A 27,422-nucleotide genomic window follows, 5' to 3' on the forward strand; every position below is an offset into this window, starting at 1 on the left:
GAAAAGTTCTGTTGAGAAAATGGTCAACTGCCATGACATTCTTTTCACTCTCAAGTAATTTTTCATACTTTGGGATTTTTTTAATGCACATTTTTGTATGTAAAACCATTGCCAGTACAAAATACCATATATACTCGAGTATAAGCTGAATTTTTCAACCCTTTTTTCGGCTGACCATCCCCCTGGCTTATACTTGAGTCAAGGTTATTTATTATTTTACTCTGTTATTACTATTATTTTTATTACATTTATTATTTGACTCTATTTATTATTATTATTACATTATTTTTCTTTGTTTATTATTATTACATTTATTATTTTACTCTTATTACTGTTATTATTATATTTCCATTATTCTACTCTACTATTATTTTTATTACATTTATTATTTTACTGTCTTTATTATTATTGGAAAGATACGTAAGCACATTGACATTGAAGAAGGTTAGAATAATGGTTTAATCAGAACTGGACAGTCTTATCTTAAATTACAGTTTAATGTAAATATTCAATAACATTTAACCTACTGATGCTTCAATTAATTTAATTTTCTTAGTATCTATTTTTATTTTGAAATTTACCAGTATCTGCTGCTTTTCCTACCCTCGGCTTATACTCAAGTCAATACAATTTCCCAGTTTTCTGAGGTAAAATTAAGTGCCTCTGATTATATTTGGGTCAGCTTATACTCGAGTATATACCATACACTGTTTTGTTGCAAGGAAAGTCCAAAAGTGAAAATTCATAGAAAAATGCACAATTAATTCTCATAATGACCTGCAGGGAAAACACATTTGAAATGATTTGTTCTTGAGTGCAAAAACCAAATCAGGATTTGTATGTGTACGTAACATGTTCCTCTTTTAGCGGACACTAGAATTGTGACAGTTTACTCTCATCTGTGCAAAGAATGAATCCCCAAATGGCTTCTTCTACTGACCTCCATTCTCAGTGCTGTTTCTCTCCTCTGACCCTGCAGCACATTAATAATGAACACATTCATGGGGAGAAGAAGGAATTTGTGTGCCACTGGAGAGACTGCTCACGGGAGCAACGCCCCTTCAAGGCTCAGTACATGCTGGTTGTCCACATGAGGCGCCACACAGGAGAAAAGCCCCACAAGTGTACAGTAAGTTGGCCACTGAAACAAAGAGCTCTCTGGGCTTTGGATCTATCTAGAGCATCTGAGAGGTTGACTAAGGACAAACAGCACAATACGAGTATGTCACTCTGAGCCAGTGATTCTCAACTTTGGGTTCACTAGATGTTTGGGATTTTTATTGGCCTAAATCACTCCATCTTCCAAGGCTTCTGGAAGATGGAGTCCAAAACATTTGGAGAATCAAAGGTTGAGAGCCACTGTCCTGAGTTCTCATTCTGGGCATGCTCAGAAAAACCCTTCAGCACATGTTATCACACGGAAAGCATAAAAGGTCTGTATGTGCACCAAATGGCGTGCGAGCTGGCCATGACCCGAGCACTGGTGTGATAAGGTTTTCAAATATCTTATATCATAGATATCAAGGATATGTGAATTTTGGTGGTATGGTTTCTCCTATTATTGCAGCATGTAAATCAAGGTCCCTACATATTCTGTTGTAACACTGGACAAGCATAGAATCTGATCCAGTATACAGAAAACATCTAATGGATATCATAGCTTGTTTTCTTGTTCTTTTCAAAAATAGAAGAGCAGCTATCTGGCCCTTGAAATAATAGACGAAGGCTTTTAAACATTTGAGTAGTAATTAACAATCTTGTAGGAGCCAAGAGAAGAACCAAACAGTGGACAGTGATGACACTGTTCAACGCAATATTTAGATCTTTACCTCTGATCACAACTTAAGAAGATATGTTTTGAAAATGGAGATATGCTTATAAAATGGCAGATTGCAGAATTCTGCTTTCCTAGATGCAAAATTATGTCAGTTTTGATGCAGAATTTGTGAGAGGTGTATGGATGCTGTAGGCATTCTTGACTTTAACAGAAAAAAACGCTTGTGCCGAAATCCTCTTTACTAAGTTGTTAGTAAAGGACTGGCTTTAGCACAGCAGGTTAACCATCATAATGAGACGCTAATGATGTTGTTTTTATTGCTTTTGTGATGTCTTATACTGTTTAATGTTTTTTTATCTATATTCTGTTTTATGTATACTGATTTGTTGGAAACCGCTTTGAGTCGCCAATTGGCTGAGAAAGGCGGTATACAAATACAGTAAATAAATAAATAAATAAAATCACCAGCTTCAGCTGCAGTAAATCTTGCCAATCGAAAAATTGGCAGTTTGAAGCCGGGTCAGGTTGAGCTCCTGACCTTCAGTCCAGTTCCCCATCCACCTAGCAGATCAAAATGTGGGTAGATGAAAAGGAACTGCATTAAACAGGGAGGTATTTTAGGTATGGCATTCAGAAGAAAAGTTTACGAACAAAGAAAGCTCTTAGGCAAAAAGATGGAACAACAGCACCCCCTGTGGCCGAAACAGAGTACAGCCTCCAAAGATGCTAAAAGATGGGGGAAAGCCTGTGTGTGTGTGTGTGTGTGTGTGTGTGTGTGTGTGTGTGTACACATACATACACACATACCTCTATCTGTTGTCTGTCTTGTCATTGTACAATCAGCATTGAATATTTGCTATATATGTGTTTTGTGATCCACCCTGAGTCCCCATCAGGGTGAGAAGGGCAAGATATAAGTACTGTAAATAAATAAAGCCCCACAGGAATACCACTCTTGACTAACTCAGGCATCTCGTGATATAGGTGAATCTGTCACAAAGTACTACTTAGTTCCTTGGTAGTTTTTAGTAGCATATGCTGCTACGTAGATTGTGCCATAAAAACAGTGCAGCATTTGTTACCACCCTCTTGGCCAAAAAAATCTTCTACATAATTTTTAAAGAGTGACAGTTATGACTTGCCTTGTAGTTCACATTACACTCAGCCCTCCATATTCTCCTGGAAAGAAGGCACATGTGTGTGTCTGTATGAAGGAAGTTAGAGACAGGAAGGAAGGAAGGAAGGAAGGAAGGAAGGAAGGAAGGAAGGAAGGAAGGAAGGAAGGAAGGAAGGAAGGCAGGCTTTAAGATGATCCTGCAAAATGTCATATACCTTTCTCCACTGCCTTACAGTTTGAAGGCTGCAATAAAGCCTACTCACGGCTGGAAAACCTCAAGACCCACCTGCGTTCCCATACGGGTGAGAAACCATATGTCTGTGAGCATGAAGGTTGCAATAAGGCTTTCTCCAACGCCTCAGATCGGGCCAAGCACCAGAACCGGACACACTCCAACGAGGTATGGACAGGACTCCAGCGTGGTGGCTTGAGCATAGGTCTGGGACTCTTGATACCAGGGTTTGATTCCTTATTTGGCTATGGGAACTTACTGGATCACTCTGGGAATTTCACACACACTCAGATCCCCCCCCCCCCCAAACCCACGATTAGGTCATAGTAAGTTGGAAACAGCTTGAAGGCTTACCACATCAAAAAACTGGGCAGGTAAACAGTGAGGTCAACCCCAAAATAGCCTCACTTCAAAATGGTGATTCTCCCTATCCTTGTGATGTGGTGTTACCTAAAGTTCTCTCTAAAGTTGTTATGACCAAAAGTAGTGAGGGGCATCATTCTGTGCTCTGAAAGCACCATGGTGTAGTAGCTTAATAATCTGTTTGTGTTCTGCCAGAAACCCTATGTCTGTAAGATCCCAGGCTGCACCAAGCGCTACACCGACCCCAGTTCGCTGCGCAAACACGTTAAGACGGTTCATGGACCAGATGCTCACGTCACCAAGAAGCACCGTGGAGACACCATGCCCACCAGCCGGACACTGGCCCTCCATGGTGACCTGAAACAAGAAAGGGATACCGAGGGCAGGAAGGAAGAAAGCAAACTTATGGTGCCTGACTCAAATTTGGTAAGCAGCCCAGAATGGAGATAGGAGTGGGGTGTCTTCTAGTGCCAAATTACTGCTTATAATAATTTTCGGAAATGGAAATCAGCTTGGAGGGTGGGTAAAGTCATTCTATAGAAATATTTAGGTCACAAATATGGTCTTAATAGATGTGTCCAATGCTGCTCTAAAGCCAGAACAGCAAATGGTGGCATGGGATTGCAAAAAGTCAAGGGTGTCGGAGTAAGATTTATAGTAATCAAGAATATTTAACTGTAATGTCTAGCATAACAATTTGCACGTCCCTTGTGGTGAAGAACCAGAGCAAATAGAGCAAATAATGACTGATCTTTCCCCCTAAAGTGCAATTTTTCCCCTACTGATCAAATTGCACAGATTCCAGGTTTTCTTAGCACAGAATAGGAATAGCTTTGGCACAGAAATTTTAGTTGTTTTCTACTCCTCCTCTTCCTCCTCCTTTTCCTCCCCCACTCCTCCTTTACACGACACACATTTATATATGTATATATGTAAATGCACACAGTGCATATGTTTTTTTTCACACACGTGTTTCACTTTCCTATGTGTGAACTGCTCCTCTTTTGGAAAATGTGAATCTCCAGAACCATTTGGGAAATGGGATTCATAACCGTTTTTGGAAAACCACTGGTCAAATGGTTTGGAAATATATACAGCAGAGTTTCAGAAGTGTTCCTTTAGTTGCCCAAAAAACATTTACACTCCCTTAAAACATATTTGTCTTTAAATCATGTTTTCAAGAGACAAAATAAACAGTCTTTTTAAAAAAAGTAATAGAGTTGTTTTATGGGTTGTTGTAGGTTTTTTTGGGCTATATGGCCATGTTCTAGAGGTATTCTCTCCTGACGTTTCACCTGCATCTATGGCAAGCATCCTCAGAGGTAGTGAGGTGACTATTCTGAGGATGCTTGCCATAGATGCAGGTGAAACATCAGGAGGGAATGCCTCTAGAACATGGCCATATAGGCCAAAAAACCCTACAACAACCCAGTGATTCTGGCATGAAAGCCTTCGACAATACTGAGTTGGTTTACTCACAAAACTTCATGTATACAGCATACAGGCACTTTGTTTGATGATCCAGTTACAATAGGAATTTAAGTAGTTTCTCTGTGTAGGTAACACAGGTCATGTCCCTTAGAAACAATAGGCCATAGTCCAAAACATCTCTCTGTTTAGTCTCTAAGCATACATCTTACTGAAGTCTAAACTGAATTGTTCCTGCAGTCTTCTAAAGCATACAAATGGCTTCTAGTCTCGCTAAGAGTCTAATGACTTGTACAAACTAAAATGGAGTCTGAGTCTGAACATGCCTGGTTCTGATCACATGGTCTGCAACCCCTCCCACAACAAAGAGGTTAGGTAAAATTGCAAACCAAGACACACATACAATACAGTAAGCAATTATATAAGTAACTAGTGGAGGCTTAAGAAGGTTGTTATTTCCAAATCTTGTGATCAAACGAAAAGAGAACAGAATAGAATGGTTTTAAATGAAGGATATGGCTGTAATTGGGACTGGTTTGGGGTCAGACTACACAATATGCTAAGGATTTGGTTTCATTTAATACATCTGCTGTTTTGCTTGTTAAATAGTGGCTGTCAGGGTCTGATAAAGATCAAGATTGCAGTGTTTTAGCACTTCCCTGTCCCTTGCTCTTGAAGAAATAGTTATCCCCAACATGGCTGTTAGAGATGAAAAATAGGTTGCATTGTTTTTCTACCAGTTTGGCTGCATTTCTCCTTTAAGGAAACCTGGTCTTTCAGTTTGATTTGAATTCATTTAATTTAATGGGAATTCATTATTATTATTATTATTATTATTATTATTATTATTATTATTATAAATTGATAATTCATTAGTAGGAATCATTAGCATACACACACACACAACTGAAATGTCTTGATGAAGACGGGATGATAGTTAATCTAGAGTATCATCTTGGAATATAGCACATCATCTCCTGTAATGCCTATTGTAGACATTCAAAGAATTCCTAGATACATCTTTGTATGGGAAATTACTCTGCCTTGAGCATTGAAAATATATGCTTTTGTTCATGGCACCCTGCTGAATCCAATTTCCCTTCCTCAGTTAAAAACCATCCAATAGATTAATTAGATTATGTTGAATAAGCTACAAATAGAAGTCAGGGGCGCTTTTCAAAATACCTTTCCTTTCCCACAAGTTTTTGGCTTTCCCCCAATGCATATTTTAAGAAGGCACTTGAAGTAATTTTGCAGGGAATGCCATGCTGAGTTGTCAGGATGACTTGGGCTGTGTTTCCCTCCCTCTCCTCCCAGAAACCACAGCCCAGCCCTGGGGGCCAGTCCTCCTGCAGCAGCGAACGCTCACCTTTGGGCAGTGCTAATAACAACGATAGTGGCGTGGAGATGAATGCAAATACAGGCGGCAGTTTAGAGGACCTTTCAGCACTGGAGGAGCCGTCGGAGCCCATGAGTAACTCTGGGATGTCGGCGTTACACAGGCTAGAGAACCTGCGCATTGACAAGCTCAAGCATTTGCGCAAGCCGCTCTCCGCAAAGGGTGTCAAGCTGCCCTCTATCTCGGGAACAGGTAAGTAGGGAATGGTAGGTGAAGACTCAGACCTCAAAGAATGGTGATGGTTGAGGTCTGAGCAGAGTTTGGAGAAGTTGCTTTTGGGGATGCAATTCCCAGAATTCCATTGTCAATGCTGGCTGTGCTGGCTGGTAGATTCTCTGAATGAGAATCCTTAAAGTAGTGCCATTGTGGATGACACAATCTGGCCCAATGAAAAATTTACTCTTTCGTGAAATGGAAGGCAGTGGGAAAAGAGGATTACAGATAGATAGACTCCATAGAGTCTGCAAGGTCTGAACAGGGCAGTTGAAAACCATGGATCTGGGAGATCTCGCATTTGTAGGCCATCCCGTGGCTGTAAATTTTGCTTATTACTAGTTGGTTACTTTACCTTTCCTTTTAGTCAGCTGTTCTGTTTCTTTGCAGGCTCTGCAAGAGAGATGCCTGGCTTGTGTGGGCCACCCTCTGCTGTCTCCCACCGACGCATCATGGAGCTGTCATCCAGTGATTTGCCCTCCCTACCCTTGGCAGGTGAACGCCGTGGGAGTACCACCAGTACCGTCAGTTCCGCTTACACCGTCAGCCGTCGCTCCTCCATGGTATCACCATATCTGCCAGCAGGAGGCGCCCCTAATGGGTTGGGCCCACCTGAGGCATATGATCCCATCTCTCCTGATGCCTCAAGGCGCTCCAGCGAAGCCAGCCACTGTGGGGGTCTTCCAGGGCTGGGACCCTTGACCCCAGCCCAACAATACCGTCTCAAGGCCAAATATGCTGCAGCAACAGGAGGACCACCTCCAACTCCACTACCCAATATGGAGAGGGCAGCTCAGGCCAGCCTCATGGGAGCTTACCCAGGCTCAGGCCTGCCTCCTTTCATGCGTAGGCATAGTGCCAATGAGTACCATAGTTACAGCACTGGTCTCCTCCATCCCCACCTGGCAATGAGCCAAAATGCCCGGCGAGCCAGTGATCCTGCCCAGACAGTGGGTGAAGTCCATCCGGTTCCCAGGGTGCAGCGTTTCAAAAGCCTAAGTAACATGAGCCCAACAGGCATCAGCAGAGCCAACGGGCAAATGATAGGGGGCTCGGATGCCAATCTGCAGCGCCATCTCTTTTCACCACGGCCCCCAAGCATCAGCGAAAATGTCTTTTTGGAAACCGCAGCCATAGAGAGTGCTGGTCCAGTTGCAGAGCAAGAACTATTGGAGATGGAACCTTATCTTGGATATCAGGACCAGAACTATTCGTGCCAAACCATGAGCATGGAGCTACAGGGCAATGCAGCCCATCGTGGCTCACTCAGGGCAATAGGTGACTTGCAGGTCAGTCCAGCAGCTCATGAGCAAATAGAGGGTGGCTTTGAGCAGTCAGATTACATTCAGTCCCAATGCCAGATGAATATGTCTCTCAACCCAACGCGCCAATGGGAGAGTGATGGCTCAGGGATGAATCCCACTGCAACTGCTGGCATGAGCCAGTGCCACTCAGTCCAATACCCAGTCCCTGGTACCAAGCACATGGGAGTGGAGCCTGCCATTGAGGGCCAACATGGAACTTTCCAGCTTGGTCAACCTCACATTAAAGCTGAGCAGCAGTTCCAATCAACTGCTCCAAATCTTTCCTCTTGTCAGGGTATGAAACAGATGCCCTACAGTCAGCCTCAACCTGCTTGTGGAGGAGGAGGAGCTGGAGGTGCTGGATATCAACCAGAGAGTCAACCAGGCACTTGCTTTGGCATGAGTCATCCTCCTGGCCAGAGATCCCAGACCCCAATGCTACAAGTCAAGGAGATGATGGTGCGTAGTTATGTGCAGTCACAACAAGCCCTGATGTGGGGGGAGCAGCAGGGCAGCAATACAATGGTGGGAATGGATGGCATAGAGAGTGGCCAGTGTCCGCCACATGAGTCTTACTCTGTATCCAAGTATCCAGCCTACCCTGCCAGGCCTCCACAAGCAATGGATAACAAAGCACTTTCAACCTCTAGTAGCCAGTGTTATAGTCCAGGGATGGTCCCACATCCACCTGGTGGACCCAAGCCACTGAGTCGGCAAAACAGTTTGAACTATCAAGCAAACCTTTCTTATGAACCCCACAACGATGGTGGCCCCCACCGGATGATGCGCTTACCCCCTCTCCAGAGCCCAGAGGAAGCTGGATTTTCTGGCCCAATGCACACGCAGTTGGGCAAAGCGGTTGGGCCCAAGCTGATGAATGCCCACCAGCGGCATCATCAGCCTCCCAGTTGTGTGGCTGAGGATCCAGGTGGGCCATACACCCATGGGCTGGAAGTCCTCAAATCAGACTCTTTCTCTTATCTGCCAGAAGAGCAAGTGTCCAACAGCTTGGATACCCTGGACTTGGAGAACACTCATTTGGACTTCACAGCCATTCTTGATGACACGGAAGCCCTCAGTCCCACTTCGCCACCTGGTGGCCCTGCAAATATGGCAGTGGGGGATATGAGCTCCATGCTGAACTCACTGGCAGGGGAGAACCAGTTTCTGAACACTCTTTCCTAGTACAGTTGGGCTTATGGATTTTATCATGAAGAGTGGGAAGGAGGTACAGAAGCGTTATGTGTCAGAACCAGGCTGACCATAAGAAGAAGCAACAGTACCTCCTGCTGGGCTGGACTTCATGACTTAAGGTTGGGGAAAGGAGCTCTGCAGTGAGAGAGAGTCTGACTAGTTATGTCCATGGTACGCAGTTATATTTGCCATTTAGCCTCAGACCCATGGAAGAAGCTGGGAGGGTCTTAGTTATTGAGCAATACCCATGAAATGGAGCTGATTGAAAGATGGTAATCTGTGGGGAAATATGTGGATTTATACCACACTCCTAACTTTATCTGTTCTCTTCCAGCATCCCCAGCCTACTGCTCCCCACCATCCTGCCTTACCCAGTGAAGCCAGTATTCTTGAATAATAGGCTATTCAACATAAGTGCCTCTTCTTCAGAATGCCCTATATTTTAGGAGGGCAAGATAATGTCTGTACACCTTCTGTGTTAACATGACTGTGTCCCTAGGGCTCATCCTGCCATAAATTCTGCCACTCCTAAGAGGAATGCTTGCAGAAGCAAGACTTGCAAGTAAATTGCAAACTTCACTAGGAATTTTTCAGGAAAGATCTGTAAGCCCTGGACTGGCAGGAATATTCCTACTTTTGGTGGATCTTTCCTGAAAATGAGCAGACTGAGACACTCGAATGGAGAGAAAATAGCATCCTAGAATCGGCCCTGGCTTCACTACCTGTGGAGGCCATTGCTGCTCCAAGCATCTGTAATACAGTTAAGTCCTTCTTTGCACATAGTAGATACCTTTCAGACCCATTTGGACTTCTGGTTTCTTAGCCTCCAAAGCTTCCATCTTGTCTGAAGCTTAGCTGGCAAAGTTAGTCCTAGTCTCCTAAGCAACCCTCTCAATGAGGATTCTTGTCCTTAGCTTTCATCCTGCCTTTCTTGCCATTAGACAAAGCCTGCAATAAGTTAAGGGTAGGATCTATTATCCTGCCAGAACCCTTGCCCTGGCAACTACTACCTGCCAAAGTTTCCAAAAATACCTCTTCCAAACATACCCCTGACAGCAAGGACTGGTCATGCTTGCAGTCAAAATGAGTCCAATATTGTTTCTGTCTGATGCAAAGTTATCTCTTCGCCATTCTATACACAAAAGTGAAGCAGACTGACAGCTGAGCTGGAAAACAGTTGGTGCACTACCCAAACAGCTGCACTTTTTCAAGAGTTATGTAGCATGAGTGTGGGAAGACAGACATAATCTTCCACCACTGAGTAACCTGCTTCTCTAATGCCTGTCCTCCTTGATTGCCACCATGCCTGTAATCATTTCCTTCCTATTGCTGTTGACCATGCTAATGTTGTCATGTTGACATAGTACATCAACAGTATTCCAGCCACACTTCAAGCATGATGATGGACAAGTGTTTTCCCCTGCAAATAATGAACAATTTCACAGCCCATGTATCACATTGAGCTCTGCCTACCAACATCTTGCTGTTGCACCTTCTCCTGCCATATCTGCCATGTAAGGTACTCAGCCTATTGGTAGGATCGCCCTTGCTCGCTGTGCAAGCAAGAGTGCAGCATTTGACCAAGCAGCACCAAAGGATCATTCCACACCTTATATATATATATTTTAATATTCATATAAATGTTCAACTCCAGCTTTTTTTTTTTTGCCACACGTAGGAATGTACATGGAATTTACACCCATAACTCTGTATCTATGGGATACCCCTGTGTGCATCTTTATTGGCTTGGGGCCAAGATGATTTACATGTTCAACTAAAGGTAACAAAATGGACATGTCACATAGACATGTTCACACACACAAATCTCACACACTGCAATTGTTAGAGAGCTGGGAATGGCTGTAGGTCCCTATCCAGTAATGAGTAATGTGGGTTTACTATAAATTAATACATCAAAGCATTCATTTAGTTGATCAGATAGTATTCAAGGATGGAAGATTTACAAGACACAGTAGCCTGTTACATAGCAACACATTTGCACTATAAGTTTTTTTTCTGTGGGTGTCAGGAGCAACTTGAGAAACTGCAAGTTGCTTCTGTAGTGATAAAAGGAAGAACAATATAACACAAAACAGTATAGTGCCTTAGACCAAATACCTGCCAATAAGTCAGAAAGTTAACCTAACTTATTAGAAGCAACAGACTCCAAAATGTGTTCCTCCCCAGTACTGTAAACGACCTAGCTGAGAAGAAAGTTCCTCCTTGACCCCAGATCGATTAGGGTTGGTTTACCTTGGCATGAGCATCACTTGATTACTTTGCTGATAACCACCATCATGTGTAAACTGATTGCAATATGCAAACATGGAGGAGCTAGATTTGTGATTGACACATAGAAACACACAGACTCACAAAGGCGTAGTGTTGCATTGGTTGAAGGATTGCCATTAATGTGTGAACTGGGACTTAATTATGAAAAAAAATGGTTCTGTCAAGTCTACCAAAAGAAAAGTGCTTTTAGAGCATATTCCCCAAACTCATGCTCTCCCTCTAATGTTTTTGAATCAGGGATGCTGTTGAAAAGCAGTGGTGGATTAAGACTGCTGGGACACGCTGTGAAAGGCCAGAGTTGTAAAGAGCCTTCCCAGGATATGCCAGTGTGACAAGAAGGTCCGTGGGCACAGCTTCTCCTGTCAGTCACTTAAATGGTGTCATATTCCACCCACCTCTTAGTGTCATCATCAGATCCTACTACATTGGAAAGGATGGTGTATGAACAACAAGGCCAGGGAAGGTGACTGGAAGGAGCTGTTGTTACCATTTCCTTCACAGCATTTGGAAGATTTAAAGGTTTACAAAGTTCTCCAGATTGCAGTCTAGCCTGGCAGTTTTATACCTGCTTCTCAATCCTGCCAACACTTGGTCTCAAAGGCAGAGAAACAGAAATACAGACAGCACCATTTCAGTGGCCCTTGGCAGGGACCGTGTCCCATAAATAGGCAAACTATTTTTCTTGCATCCAGATTTTGATGTAGTCTTACATCAGGTAAGACCTTGTTGTCTACTCTGAATGAATGGCTGCCCAATGGTCTCACTCTGAGTCTTGTCCCAGCTATAAGAGAGACTTCTCGATGGAGATGCCATGGATTAATTTTAGGCTTTCTGTGTATAACATGTGCATTCTACCAGTTTCCTCTTGAATTCTGGCTGGGAACTGGATTTCTCAGTCCCAAATCGCAGAGCAATATTGTGGGCCACTTATATACTTCTGCGATGAGAACAAAAGTGTTGAGAGAAGAATTGGGAGGTTTTCTAACAAACATAGTGGGGTTGGGCAAAAAGCCCAAGGCAGGGTTTTAGAGCTTTCAGGTTTGAGACAAACATTAGGGGAGCATGAGTCAGACACTCACCAGTGGTGTATAGGACAGACCATTCCCCGTAGTGTGAACACTCATCCCTGTCACCTCTGTTGAACAGGTTTTGGTAGTCTTCAAATACATAACTGTATTAGTTTGAAAGATCAACACTTTTGAAACTAATTGACAGAACAAAGTTAGAAGTCAACTTTCATAGACTGAGCCTACTTCTTCAAATGCATAGAGTGAAATGCCTAGGAGCAGGTCTTTATAGGCAGATTGTGTGTGTCGTTTTGGTATGAAAACCAGCAATAATTTTGAGACAATAGAGGCCCCTTCTACGTTGCCATATACAGTCCGGATTATCTACTTTGAACTGGTTTATATGGCAGTATAGACTCATTTAATCCAATTCAAAGTGGATTTTTTTGTCGTGTCAGGAGTTGCTCCTGTTGTGAGAGAATTGGCCATCTGCAAGGACGTTGTCCAGGGGATGCCAGGATGATTTTTGATGTTTTTATCATCCTTGTGGGAGGCTTCTCGCATGTCCCCGCATGAGGAGCTGGAGCTGATAGAGGGAGCTCATCCACCTCTCCCCGGATTTGAACCTGCGACCTGTCGTTCTTCAGTTCTGCCGGCACAGGGCTTTAACCCACTGCGCCACCGGGGGCTCCATTCAAAGTGGATAATCTTTGATAATCTGCTTTGATAATCTGGATTATATGGCAGTGTAGAAGGGGCCAGAAAAAACCACATTCCACAATCAGTGAAGCTTTTGTCAAACCATTTTGAGCTCTGTTATACCTGTTAGCTCCAATACACCATCCCTTCACCGTAGTTCAAGCATCTCCGCAAAGAGATGTTTTATGCCATCACTGCACAACCCCCATTCAGAATAACGGCATTATATGATTTCACAACCCCATTGCACAATTCACAATTACAATGCAAAGTTATGCTGTATACACAACAGACGTTTTTGCCACTGTTAGCAGAATACTTCTGCTGTGTGAAACAATTCATTCCACGTGCGCAGTATGACTTGTATGTGCGTATATCACTAACAGGGTGCTGGCCATTGTTTGAATCCAAACTTTGAACCTTTGTACCTTTCTGCAAGGTGAAAAAGTAATTCTGCATACAACAGAACCCAGAAAAACTACCTGACACAATATTCTCTAGCTTTACTTCCAGTGACTCTAGGTTTGTATGTTGATACTCAAATGCAGCAGCTTTCTAGGCTTCATAGGACTATTTTTCCAGCCCTATTTTGAGATTACGGGGACTCAACTCAGAGAACCTTTCCAAATGAGAAACAGACACTTTGCCATAGCACTACAACCCCTACCACTGAGCAAGCAGCACCTTTGCCTTTCCCCTTGTCTCCTTCAGGTACTTATCCCAATGCCTTGCACCTAAGCATCTTCTTCCTTCTAGGAAAAAAAAGCCCTTAAGTTAAACATAAGAAACCAAAGAATATGCCTTTTCATCCATGTTAGCTTTTGTTTTGTATCTTTCTTTTATATTTTAGTCTGGAAGCCAAACGAATGCCTACCCTTGGGCCTGTAGATTTTGTCATCTATGGGAAGGGGAAAATAAAGTATTAAAGCAAATGAAAAGAATATTTTTTTCTAGGCATATCACGTTGACATGTATTTTGATGGTTTGTATATAGTATATATGTGTGAGTATTTTTTACCCTGTAAATCTTTCTCTCTCTTTTTTTTAGAGAAAACTCAGCAATAAATGACAATTAAAGTATTTCTTCAAGAAAACAAAGAAAGTGGTAAAACTGTTCCTTCAGTATCTGTTGCAAGAGATTCATATAGCTAGCTAGGCTTCTAAGCAGTTCGATCTTTAAATCCTTGTATTGTGTCAGCTTTTCCAGTTGTTTCTCTTCAGTCCTTCTGTCGCCTGGGATTGCAACATCAACGATCCATTCTATTATTATTATTATTATTATTATTATTATTATTATTATATGCACTTTCCAATAATGTGTAAATTATCGGCGAATAATGCATGCAGATCCGAGTAGGGTGGCCTTTTGCAGCTGACAGATGGTAATCTTGTCAGCACTAATTGTGTTTAAGTGCAGGCCAAGGTTTTTAGGCACTGCACCCAATGTGTCAATAACCACTAGGACCACCTTTACTGACTTGTGTCAGTCTTTGCAGTTCTATCTTTAAATCCTCGTATTGTGTAAGCTTTTCTAGTTGCTTCTGGTCAATTCTGCTGTTGCCCGGGTTTGCAACATCGACAATCTATACTTTGGGGGTTTTTTCCCCATGATCGTGAGGACAGGAGTATTGTGCTCCAAAACTTTATCAGTCTGAATTCGGAAGTCCCAGAGTAATTTGACATGTTCATTTTCTGTAACTTTTTCAGGCTTGTGATCCCACCAGTTCTTTGTCACAGGCAGATGGTATTTGTGACACAAGTTCCAATGAATCTTGTTTGTTGTTGTTATAAAGCTAGGGCACCTGTTCCATTAGTTTTGGGCGCATTGTTTTATGAGCTTCTGGCAATAATGATTTTTTCAGAGGATTTGGCATATGTGAGTGTAAGAAATCAAGAATATGCAAGATAACGTTAAGGAATGGCAGGTGTGGATTTTGAAAGAGAAGAGGTGAGGTAAGCTAGTGATCCTAAACAATCAACACTTGTGACCACAATGAGGGCTTTTTCCCCCTTGCAGGGCATCCAAAAACATCTCAGTGGTTGGTAGATGTTTGAAAAATTAAATCTTTGTGCTTAGATGGTAGAAAGTATCCTCCATTAACATTACAGACTATTGTATAGTTGTGAAATTCACAGACACCCTGATAGAAAAAAAAAGTGGCAACTCCATCTGAATCCTGGGGAAAGTTACCAAATTCCTTTCCAATTTTAAGCCTCTACTTGCATGGGGCCATGGTGGCGCAGCAGGCTAAAAAGGCCAAGCTGCAGAGCTTGCTGACCGGCAGGTTGGCAGTTTGACTCCGTGGGACAGAGTGAGCTCCCATTGTTAGCCCCACGTTCTGCTAACCTAGCAGTTCGAAAACATGCAAATGTGAGATCAATGGGTACTGCTTCAGTGGGGAAGTAACGGTGCTCCATGCAGTCATGCCAGCCACATGACCTTGGAGATGTCTATGGACAACATCAGCTCTTCGGCTTAGAACTGGAGATGAGCACCACTACCCAGAGTCGGACTCGACTAATGTCAAGGGAAAACCTTTGCCTTTGCCTTTACTTTACTTGCATCATGCTTTGAGCAGTGAACTGTGACTCTGGAGACCAAGGTCCGAATCCCTACTGAGCCATGAAAAATCACTCCCTGGGCAAGTCACACATTCATTGTTCCAGAATATCCTATGATAGGTTCACCTTATGAGTTGCTGCCAGTTGGAAACAAAGCACACAACAAAATCAACACCAAACTTAGGTCTTGTCCACTAGGTGTCATGCTTTTCTCTGCAACCATGAGTCCTGGGAATTTTGCTCCCTCCAACCTGAACCTCTAAAGCAGGGGTCCTCAAACTTTTTAAACAGAGGGCCAGGTCACGGTCCCTCAAACTGTTGGAGGGCCGGATTATAATTTGAAAAAACATGAATGAATTCCTATGCACACTACACATATCTTATTTGTAGTGCAAAAAACACTTTAAAACAATAAAGTTAAGAAAAATATTAACAAATATTAACTTATTAGTATTTCAGTGGAAAGTGTGGGCCTGCTTTTGGCTGATGAGATAGGGTTGTTGTTGTTGTTGTTGTGTGATTTCAAGTCGTTTCAGACTTAGATTGACCATGAGCGAGGGCCGGGTAAAGGACCTTGGAGGGCTGTATTCGGCCCTCGGGCCTTAGTTTGAGGACCCCTGCTCTAAAGGATGCAAAACATTCAGTCCTAGATTGTAGATAGAATGTACCATCTGGAAATAGTTCTTTATTGCGTGTTTCCCTTTGCCAACTACAAGTCATTGAGAAAGACAAGATAACAGTGTACAAGAATTGTGTGTCATAAATTACGACTTAGGAGATTCAAAGAGCTACAACAGGCAACATGTTCCATGTTGAAAGCAGCTCCAAACTGGGGAGCTGGGAGAACAGTGGCTGAAGACAACGAGGTATTTCCCACCACAAAAAATTCAAAAATATATAGGATGGAATTCACTGGGAGAAGCAGACTATGTCTGCAAGAAACGCGACTGAACAATTTCATGAAGTTTATATTCAGCAAGGGGCTGCCTCAATGTTACTACACAGGGAAACTGGCAAAGGGACCAATACACACTGGGACTGAAGCACAGTAAGACACCAGCAAGGGGGTAGTGATCCACATCAGGACACTTTTGCCAATGCCCAGCTACACACCTTTGCAATTCACAGGTTTTCTTAGTATCTCTACTAGGTAGCTATATATCTGTAACGTTATAAAACATAAACCATGATAAATTTTTCTGCCAAAGTTCCCAAGTTCCCAAGTCCTCTCAAAGTCACCCTGGAAGTTTCAAAATAGCCTTACTTTTCCAGGATGCCTCCAGGCAGACAGTTTCTATAAAAAAAGCTAACACTTGAAAAGCATAGCTCAGCTATTCCATCCATCTTAAAAGATGGGCAGATGGTGGAGTAATAACAAATGGAAAACATAACAAGGCTATGTGTAGAAGATGTTAACATCCAGATCCCTGGGTTTGTTTGTGTGTGCGATTTGAGAAACTGCAAGTTGCTTCTGGTGTGAGAGAATTGGATGTTGCCCAGGGGACGCCTGAATGTTTTGATGTTTTACCATCCTTGTAGGAGGCTTCTCTCATGTCCCTGCAAGGGGAGCTGGAGCTGACAGAAGGAGCTCATCCGCACTCTCCCCGGATTCGAACCTCTGACCTGTTAGTCTTCAGTCCATTGTGCCACTGGGGGCTTCTTATCCCTGGGGTAAAACCCCATCAATTTGCAGAGAGACTTTGCAAAAAAGGTCCCATCTGGAAGCACCTTCAGAATAGATATGCTATAAAGTAGGGGTGAATGACAGCAGCAGCGGCAAATTGGGGCAAAAATCAGCCACAAATTATAATTGGAAGTAACATCTAGTTGCAGTTTCCTGTTGTTTCTGATGATGGGGTGTTTTAAGTAAAACTGTTAATCCTACAGTCCTTTATTATAGCAATTGACTTTTCTTTCTGCCTGAAAAATAAATGGGAGGAGGGCTTGAGGGCCATAGAAAGAGAGTCAGAGGTTTGATGTGGAAGCATTTTGCCATTCTGTCCTAGAGACATGATTCCTAGCGCACCTCATATGGGAGTGCAACTTTGCTGGATCCATAGTCCTGCAGGTGCTTCCATTCTGCCTCAGACTGCACTGATGAGCAGTTACATTAGTTCAGAATGGTATAAAGACAGGGCAAATGAGATAGCTAATTCCCAGGTGCCAGTAGATAAGGAGAGAACTTAATGGGCTGCTGTGAGTTTTCTGACCTGTATGGCCTTGTTCCAGAAGCATTCTCTCCTGATGTTTCACCCACATCTATGGCAGGCATCAACAGATTTTAGAGTTTTGAAATCCACAAGCATGTGGACAATTTTAACAGAAAGGAAGAAACCATGAACATGAACAATATCGAGCTAGCGGTATTAAAAACTCTAAAATCAGGACAGTAAATAAAGAGCAACACTCAAAACTCAGGAGAATTCCAGACAAGAATCAATCAGGGCCAGCTAACATCTCCCAACAAAGGATTCCCCCAGGCAGCAACCAGCCAGGCTTTGAAGCTGCAAGGCCATTCAGTGCTAATCAAGGTGGCCAATTGCAACATTCTCACCTGGCTCGAGGATGGATTAGGGCGCTAGAAACAATATCATACGAAAGCTGACTGGCACAACCTGGGGATCACAACCTGACACAGTGAAGACATCTGCCCTTGCACTTTGCTACTCTGCTGCTGAGTATGCATGCCCAGTGTGGAACTCATCTCACCACACTAAAACAGTGGATGTGGCTCTTAATGAGACATGCCGCATTATCACAAAGTGTCTGCGCCCTACACCACTGGAGAAATTACACTGTTTAGCCGGTATTGCACCACCTGACATCCATTGGGAAGATGCAACCAATAGTGAAAGGACCAAGGCAGAGACATCTCCAGCTCATCCCTTGTTTGGGTATCAGCCAGCACATCAATGTCTTAAATCAAGAAATAATTTTCTAAGATCTACAGAGACCCTTGCTGGAAAGTGGCAGGCTCAAACCCAGAACCTCAATCAATGGCTGATACCAAATGAGAGACTCCCCTCTGGGCACACAGAAAACTGGGCGACTTGGAAGGCACTGAACAGACTGCATTCTGGTACCATGAGATGCAGAGCCAATCTTAAGAAATGGGGCTACAAAGTGGAATCCATGACATGCGAGTGTGGAGAAGGGCAAACTACAGACCATCTGCTGTGATGCAACCTGAGCCCAGCCACATGCACAATGGTGGACCTTCTTGCAGCAACACCAGAAGCACTCCAAGTGGCCAGCTACTCGTCAAAGGACATTTAATCAACTACCAAGCTTGCAAACTTTGTGTTTTGTTTGTTTGTTTGTTAAAAAATGCAATACAACTGTTTGGTTTGCTCCTGACATGATAAATAAATAACCTGCCTTAAGCAGACAAGAGTTCTTTCTTCAAACTTGGACATTCCACAGATATATAAACCTCATTTGCCTAGTTTCCAACAGACCCCTCAACCTCTGAGGATGCCTGCCATAGATGTGGGTGAAATGTCAGAAGAGAATGCTTCTGGAACATGCCCAGAAAACTAACAGCAACCCAGTCATTCCAGCCATGAAAGCCTTCGTCAACAGAGAACTTAATGGTCAGCAAGAAAGGAAAGACAGAATGCAGAACAATTGAGGGCAGATGGAGGGTACTGGAGGAACAGGGTTAGCAGGTAGCCTCATAATTCCAAAGATTTCTGTTAACTGTACTCCATACCTTAGCCACACCATTGGCCATCATGTCCCTTTCTTCATTTTGCATCAGGCATGCTTGGGAAGGCTCAATTACGCCACAGATTGCAAAGTTTATTTAGGGCCAGAAGCCTTTCACTGGCTCGCACCAGTTTCTAAATTTGATTCATCCTAAAAATCCTGGAGTATAATCCTGCAGAGGTTCAAGGCACCATACACCCAACGGAACTGTAACCTGAGCAGAGCTATGCAAAGCCAGGGCTAGCTCCAGGGCTAAATCTGCTGGACCTTTCAAATTAAACCATCAACACCTGAGAGAGGTGTCAGCAAAGTCATTCAGTCCCTGGGGTCGCAAAGATGTTAGGAAATTCAGTGAGGAGCATCTCCACCACCTGGTTCTGGTACACCATGCCTTCTACTAGACTGGCGGAGTCACGCTCGTGTCGCAGAAGCGTTGGTCCAAAGACAATGCCAATGTTCTGTGTCGTCATCCGGTTGACATCTGAATGCTCCATCACTCTGAAAGGAGTAAAAGGAGAGAATGAAGGGAACCACCACAATATCTGGCCTTCTATCTAGCATAGTTATGGGGAACACCGTGGCCCAGAGTCCTTTTTGGAGCCACAGACCTACCACAGACCATCACAGAGTGGTTCCCCAGTTTTCGTATGAACTTCCCCACTCACTACCCTCATTCTGGAGTTTAAAATACTTCTCACTAAGAGTAAGAGCTTTTTGCCAAAATATGCTGGAATTTTTGATATTACCTTTCCCCCCACTTGGCCTCACCCAATATTGGAATGAGACTTCAAAGAATGTCTTTGCAATTGGAATCAACCCTCAGATTGAAAGCAGTTCCCTTCCCTGCCCTGCTAAAGTTTCTAAACCAGATAATTTCATATATTCTGGGTTTGGTGCCAGACACAAGAAATATATCTCCTGACTTGGAAGTTTTTTCCTTCACATCAGGGGGAGGAACATTTGTTTGGAGAGGAAATGGCCTCATTTTTCTTCCCAATACCTTCAGCTTTAGCAAGAACACTGGTAGACTGTAATGGTCCATGAAAACTTTGCCCTTACTTGCGGAGATGTTCCAGTATGTAACGCAGCGTGTCTCGGTTCGGTTGGGGGAGACTCTGGATCAGGCCCACTAGCTTTGCTACTTTATCCTTGGAGTCAGGCAACTCTGTAGGGAAAAGCAATAAGCAGACTTTTCAGATCTGGAATGGGGTGAATAATAATAATAATAATAATAATAATAATAATAATAAACCTTTATTTATACCCCGCTACCATCTCCCGCAGGACTCGGTGCGGCTGACAAGAGGCCGAGCCCAAAAACATCAGAAACAAAAACACAACAACAACGATACAACAATAAATAACTCATAACAAAGCAAAAGAATAACAAAAATATCATGACGCATTTAAAGGTGTGGGGAATGTCTTGGGTTTCTATCAGGAAGCCAGAAAGGCTCGAGAGATTCTATTGATGATCCTAATACAGATCATGTGTTGTGGAACAAGCAGGATGTGAAACTCTCTGGGGTAGAGTTTTGTGTGTGTGTCAGGAGCAACTTGAGAAATTGCAAGTTGCTTCTGGTGTGAGAGAATTGGCCGTCTGCAAGGATGTTGCAAAACAAGAATGGGGATGCTCGAATGTTTCCAATATTTTACCATTCTTGTGGGACTTGGAGACTTCTCTCATATCCCCTCACAGGGAGCTGGAGCTGACAGAGGGAGCTCATCCGCACTCTTCCTGGATTTGAACCTACAACCTGTTGGTCTTCAGACAAATGGAGGTGTTTGAAAGTCAGTCCTCCACAGCATGGCCAAAGGACTGGGAAATGCACTTACTGACAGAAGCTATAAATTCATCAAAGAGACTGCATGGCACCAGTGGTTCAGGCAACTCCCGGAAGAACAACTTGAGGGCCCCAGTGATCACGTGCACGTCATCCCACTGTGGGTCACTCAGCTGCAGCCTTTCCTCTAAGGAGGGAAGAGAAGAGACTCAGCAAAGGGAACAGCATGCCATTTCAGAAGCAAACAAGTGTCGCAGAAATAGCAGACAACCCATTGCCTTATAGATATTCCAATCTTTAATTCTCCTAATCTCCAATCACTGGACATATTATCATAGAATGAAAGAGTTGGAAGAGACCTTATGGGCCATCCAGTCCAACCCCCTGCCAAGAAGCAAGAATATTGCATTCAAATCACCATTGACAGATGGCCATCCAGCCTCTGTTTAAAAGCTTCCAAAGAAGGAACCTTCACCACGCTCCAGGGCAGAGAGTTCCACTGCTGAATGGGAGTTCTTCCTCATGTTCAGATGGAATCGCCTCTCTTGTAGTTTGAAGCCATTGTTCCGCGTCCTAGTCTCCAGGGAAGCAGAAAACAAGCTTGCTCCCTCCTCCCTGTGGCTTCTTCTCACATATTTATACTTGGCTATCATGTCTCGTCTCAGCCTTCTCTTCTTCAGGCTAAACATGCCCAGCTCCTTAAGCCGCTCCTCATAGGGCTTGTTCTCCAGACCCTTGATCATTTTAGTCGTCCTCCTCTGGACACATTCCAGCTTGTCAATATTGCCTGATGGGAGTTGCAGTCCAAGACATCGCGAAGATTTCAGGTGGTCCCATGTGTTAAACCAACAGAACCCATTCACATCCATTCTTTTGCAAGTGGATTTTAAGCACTACACAGCCTAGTTTCATCTGCAGCCTTGTTCTGTGCTTGTTTTAAAACAGCACAGGAAGTGGGGATAAGTCCTCTACGAGTTAATCCATTCATAAAAACTCCATGGTTTCAATGGATGACATTCAGGCTGCTACCGACAAGGCCTCTGAAAAGTGCTTCTGTGTTGCTCTGCCAGAAGGGAGGAGCTCTACCAGTGGAAAAGCTCCTGTGCCTTCAGAGAGCTTCAATTACGCATGCAGAAAGCTCTCTAGGTGCAGGTGGATGAACCCAAGCCTTCTTGTTTCCCCTAAAATGAACACTAGAGTCCCAGTACCAGTTAATTTCCATCTCATTGGTTTCAATGAGAGGAAAAGACATGCACACTCCATTCTGTTAGTTGGTTGCATTCAATTAACGAAGTAACAACTTCACAGTTTCTCTCTGTCATGCAAAACCCAAGTTCCACACTGGAACCAGTGGAGTTGTCAAATGCTTAACTCAGGCTTCCTGTCATACAACACCTGCGGCATCAATGTGGTACCACTCAAAGATTGTCGTGCCCCAGTCCCGTCTCATTCAGACAGAGGAAAAAGGAGAATAATAAAAGGCCCAAGGAATACTGTGTCCAATTCTGGGCACCACAACTGAATGGAGATGTTGACAAACTGGAATGTGTCCAGAGGAGGGCGACTAAAATGATCAAGGGTCTGGAGAACAAGCCTTATGAAGAGTGGCTTAAAGAGCTGGGCATGTTTAGCCTGAAGAAGAGAAGGCTGAGAGGAGACATGATGGCTATGTATAAATACATGAGAGGAAGTCATAGGGAGGAGGGAGCAAGCTTGTTTTCTGCTGCCCTGGAGAGTAAGACGCAGAACAATGGCTTCAAACTACAAGAGAGGAGATTCCATCTGAACATGAGGAAGAACTTCCTGACTGTGAGAGTCATTCAGCAGTGGAACTCACTGCCCCAGAGTGTGTTGGAGGATACCTCTTTGGAGGCTTTTAAGCAGAGGCTGGATGGTCATCAGTCGAGGGTGCTTTGAATGCAATTTTCCTGCTTCTTGGCAGGGGGTTGGACTGGATGGCCCACAAGGTCTCTTCCAACTCTATGATTCTATGAATATTATAGATACTGGAGATAACCTGCCAGTTTGGAACTTTCCTAAGACAATATACTTTTCTATTTATTTTAATGTGGTCCTCTGCAAACTGAATTTGGCTGGCTGAAATTCCTGCTTCAATTTCCTCTTATTTTTGGACAGAAAAAAATCCACAGAAATGGGATTCCCCATTAAATAAAATAAATATATATATATATATATAGAGAGAGAGAGAGAGAGAGAGAGAGAGAGAGAGAGAGAGAGAAATGGCACTCCTTTGAAACATCAGTATATGAATTTCCTTCCCCCTGGGCCATGAAATCATAAACTTGGACAGAAGTTCGAAACTCATCTTGTCCAACCTTATGGCTATCAAGGAAAAGAACCACCACGTCTCTTAATGTTCCTCCAGCAACACCAAGAGTATCCCTCTAGGCAGCTAAACCAGGAAATCCCAACTGGAGGGTCTTCCTCCAGGGACAAAACTAGAATGGGCAACTTGGAAGTCCCTGAACAGACTCAGAGGCGGAGTGGGCATATCAAAAGACAACCTGGCAGTCTCCGCATATGTATACTTGTCCACAACGCCCTGCCTCATGCACAGAGGAAGAATTGTTTAAAGCTACAGGCAATGCAGTCGTTGTTGCCCATTTTTTATACTTGTTTTCTCTCTATTTTTTATCAGTTTTATACATTTATGCAATACTTTTGACACAAAATAAATAAACCTTATGCCAGTACATAAAGCATCCCTGGTAGGTGGATATGCAGCCACTCTCTGTTCCACTGTCAAACAGTTCACTCCTGCTGGTAATTCTTCACAACATTTAGACCAATATATTTCTTGTTATTTTAACCTCCTAGCTCAGGTCATTTGGAGCCTTTGAAAAGAAAACCTCTCAATTTTGCATTTACTTCAAAGACTTGCGGATTATTCCAAAATGTGCAAGCTGTGTTCAGAAAACCAGCTGGCCCAATTGCCATCTATCATCTGTCTTGCTTGCTTTGCATTTCTCATTCCATATGACTACTACAGTTACAGAAATGTTGATCGCACAAAGAGAAAGGCAAGCAGCAGCCATTCAAAATTACCTTGGAAACGTTGTTCCGGGAAGACATAACGCCCATCTGAGGTCACGGCTCGCTCTGCAATGGAATACATTCATTATGGAGAAGAACAAGAAAATTAAAAAAAACAGAATCCTCTTTGAAAGGGGAGATGCACACGAGGCAAAAAAACAAGCTATATGCAACTCTCCTGTGCTTTTGGGGCCCAGAACTATCTTTTTTTTTTTGAAAAAAAATCATATATATATCTTTGTTAACTATTAATACAACCCATATGTAAGGCCATTGGTTTACCTTCAGGCTGAAAAGTATTGGACTTTTCAAAAAGAATAAACTCAGACCATCCATAAACAGGTAGAGACTGGTCTCCCTTTTCTGCTGCTTCTAGTATCTATTCATGCTTCTATTCTAGTTGGGCCTAATAACTGAATTTCAACCAAGGTACTTTCAAATAATAATAACAACAATAACAACTGACTGCGAGAGCTGTTCATTAGTGGAACTCACTGCCCCGGGGTGTGGTGGGGGCTCCTTCTTTGGAAGCTTTTAAACAGAGGCTGGATGGCCATCTGTCAGGGGTGCTTTGAATGCAATTTTCCTGCTTCTTGGCAGAGGGTTGGACTGGATAGCCTATGAGGTCTCTTCCAACTCTATGATTCTATGATTCTACGATTCTAACACTTTATTTATATTCCGCCTTTCTCCCTGAGGGGACTCAGAGCGGATTACACCATATAAACAGACACAGGCAAACATTCAGTGCCTTGTATTGTCAAAGGCTTTCATGGCCGGAATCACAGGGTTGTTGTAGGTTTTTTCGGGCAATATGGCCATGTTCTAGAGGCATTCTCTCCTGATATTTCGCCTGCATCTATGGCAAGCATCCTCAGAGGTAGTGATGTGATGTGAAAATTGCCTCTTGTATTGTATCTTAAAAAAGAAGACCTGGGGGAATGGGTCATTGTTGGAACTAGGAAAATGGGTTTATATATCTGTGGAATGACCAGGGTGGGACAAAGAACTCTTGTCTGCTGGAGCTAGGTGTGAATGTTTCAACTGACCAGTGCCTTGTTACAATGAAATACAATGAGACACAAATACACAGATAAAGGCAAAGACTTCTCCTTTCATTTCCGGCTCTGGAGGCGGTACTCATCACCAGCTCTCGGAGAGATGCTCTTCCCCATTTCCAAGCTGAGGAACCTGCATTGTCCATAAACACCTGTAGTGCGGCCGGCATGACTGCATGGAGTGCCTTTTTGCCTCTGCCCTTCAAACAATACACCTGACTTCTCCTAAAGATAACTATCATGGTGATAGATGAGATAACTTTGAGGATCAATAGTATCTTTCTTTACAATTTCAATAATACTTCCTTTTTTCTGGTTCATATAAACACTGTAAATACTCACCACGATCAACAATGAATCTTAGCTTCTGAATAATGGCCAAGTTCCCACTAACCCTGTAGATACCATCTACATCCAGACCTGAAACAAAGGAAGAGACCCCACCATGAATCTCTTTCAAGGCTATAAAATTGACAAAGGGATAGATCGCAGTTTAGGTTCTGTTTCAGATTTTCTTTTTTGTGCCAGGAGCAACTTGAGAATCTGCAAGTCCCTTCTGGCTTGAGAGAATTGGCCATCTGCAAGGATGTTGCCCGGGGATACCCGGATGTTTTGACACTCTTTGTGGGAGGCGTCTCCATGTCCCCGCATGGGGAGGTGGAGCTGACAGAGGGAGCTCATCCGCACTCTCCCCAGATTCGAACCTCTGACCTGTCGGTCTTCAATCCTGCCAGCACAAGGGTTTTACTCATTGCACCACTAGGGGCTCCTTCTGTTTTATATGGAGAAAGTACAATCCTCTATATGTTAATTGGTCTGCAACTCCCAGCAATTGTCACCACTGACTATGCTAGCTAGGACTGTTGGGAGTCGCAGTCCAGCAACATCTGGACATAGGTGGGAGTATGTACCTCTTTCTTCCACAGCTTCCACACACAGCTGGACAAAATGTGGTACTGTGCCCCCTTCCCGTTGGCACAGAGCTTCTAGCCGGCAGCCAAAGACCTGGTCTGAAAAAAAAAAACAAGTAGCTTAAATACCCTAAATATCCTTATGGAACCAGATCCCATCTGATCTTGGGAGCTAAGCCTGGGAAAGAGATGGGAAATCAACAAGTAATAACAGGTGCAGTAGGCCTTATTTCAGAAAATAAAAACTGTCAAAGCCACCTCTGAGTATTCCTAGCAAAATAATAATAATAATAATAATAATAATAATAATAATAAAGGCCACCTAACTTGGATCTGCACGCATCATTTGAAAATACATCACATAGTCCTAGACACTTGGGAAGTGTTCGACTTGTGATTTTTTTGATACGAAATCCAGCATATAGGTCATATAGGCTGTGAGATACTGTACTTTTGTGTCAGTAAAATAATAATAATAATAATAATAATAATAATAATAATAATACTTTATTTATAGACTTCCCTCTCTCCTTGAGCGGACTCAGGACAGTTTACACACAAAAAGGGCAAACATTCAATGCCCATAAGCGAATACAGACACCTCAAAATAATGCGAAATAATACAAAATAATAATAATAGCATTCAAAAGTCCCCTGAAATTAATGGGGTCTCCATAAACCAACAAGTGACTTGAAGGTTTATACAAGGGTGGAAATGAAACACATTTCTATGGGAAACTATCCACTGGAGTTTGCCAGTGAAACTCATCAACTTCTTTTAGAAGTTTCTTATGGCTGCGTCGTTTCCAAAAAAGGCTGGAGGGAACATGCACCAAGCCAGGTGTAGTTTAAAAATGACCAACTAAGAATGTGCATATTTTATTAAAATGTGTACAGACATGTATGGGGACATATGTATATTAGAAAAGTATAAGGCATCTTTTTAAAAATAGGCCTAAAATTAGACACAATTTCTATGTTGTCAGAAAAAAAGAGTATTTTAATTCAATATACAAATAAGAATGGAACAGGAATGGAGAAGTAGGAAACACAATGAGAATAAAATTGATGTATTTCCTCTTTCATGCCACTTACCACCCATTCACCGCCCTGCATCTGAAGGTGAATTAAATCAGTCTTGCATGCTGGGAAAGTGGGTGAACTACCATAATAATTAATAATAATAATAATAATAATAATAATAATAATTTATTTATACCCTGCCACCATCTTCCTGAAGGGACTTGGGGTGACTTACATGAGGCCAAGCCCGTCAGATACAATTACAACAATACATCAACAAAGCAAACCAAGCAAAAT

At 42.9% G+C, this 27,422-nt stretch overlaps 2 protein-coding genes across 7 annotated transcripts in view; one reads left to right on the top strand and one right to left on the bottom strand.

Moving 5' to 3' along the window:
• Window positions 1-13,966, top strand: part of GLI1 (GLI family zinc finger 1) — a 154,236-nt gene extending 140,270 nt beyond the window's left edge. For both annotated transcript variants that reach the window (XM_060762991.2, XM_060762992.2), the window contains 5 exons: window positions 980-1,129; window positions 3,130-3,294; window positions 3,685-3,915; window positions 6,235-6,508; window positions 6,920-13,966. In XM_060762991.2, the coding sequence (XP_060618974.2) occupies window positions 980-1,129; window positions 3,130-3,294; window positions 3,685-3,915; window positions 6,235-6,508; window positions 6,920-9,018 (2,919 nt within the window). In that variant the 3' untranslated portion in view covers window positions 9,019-13,966. The remainder of the gene's footprint in view (window positions 1-979; window positions 1,130-3,129; window positions 3,295-3,684; window positions 3,916-6,234; window positions 6,509-6,919) is intronic.
• Window positions 13,967-16,245: 2,279 nt separating this feature from the next.
• Window positions 16,246-27,422, bottom strand: part of ARHGAP9 (Rho GTPase activating protein 9) — a 45,731-nt gene continuing 34,554 nt past the window's right edge. For all 5 annotated transcript variants that reach the window (XM_060762987.2, XM_060762988.2, XM_067464242.1 and 2 more), the window contains 6 exons: window positions 26,103-26,201; window positions 25,534-25,611; window positions 24,146-24,199; window positions 21,132-21,266; window positions 20,355-20,460; window positions 16,246-19,793 (listed from right to left, as the gene is read on the bottom strand). In XM_060762987.2, the coding sequence (XP_060618970.2) occupies window positions 19,607-19,793; window positions 20,355-20,460; window positions 21,132-21,266; window positions 24,146-24,199; window positions 25,534-25,611; window positions 26,103-26,201 (659 nt within the window). In that variant the 3' untranslated portion in view covers window positions 16,246-19,606. The remainder of the gene's footprint in view (window positions 19,794-20,354; window positions 20,461-21,131; window positions 21,267-24,145; window positions 24,200-25,533; window positions 25,612-26,102; window positions 26,202-27,422) is intronic.

Source organism: Anolis sagrei, chromosome 2 (assembly GCF_037176765.1).
Source record: "Anolis sagrei isolate rAnoSag1 chromosome 2, rAnoSag1.mat, whole genome shotgun sequence".
Taxonomy (NCBI): Eukaryota; Metazoa; Chordata; class Lepidosauria; order Squamata; family Dactyloidae; genus Anolis; species Anolis sagrei.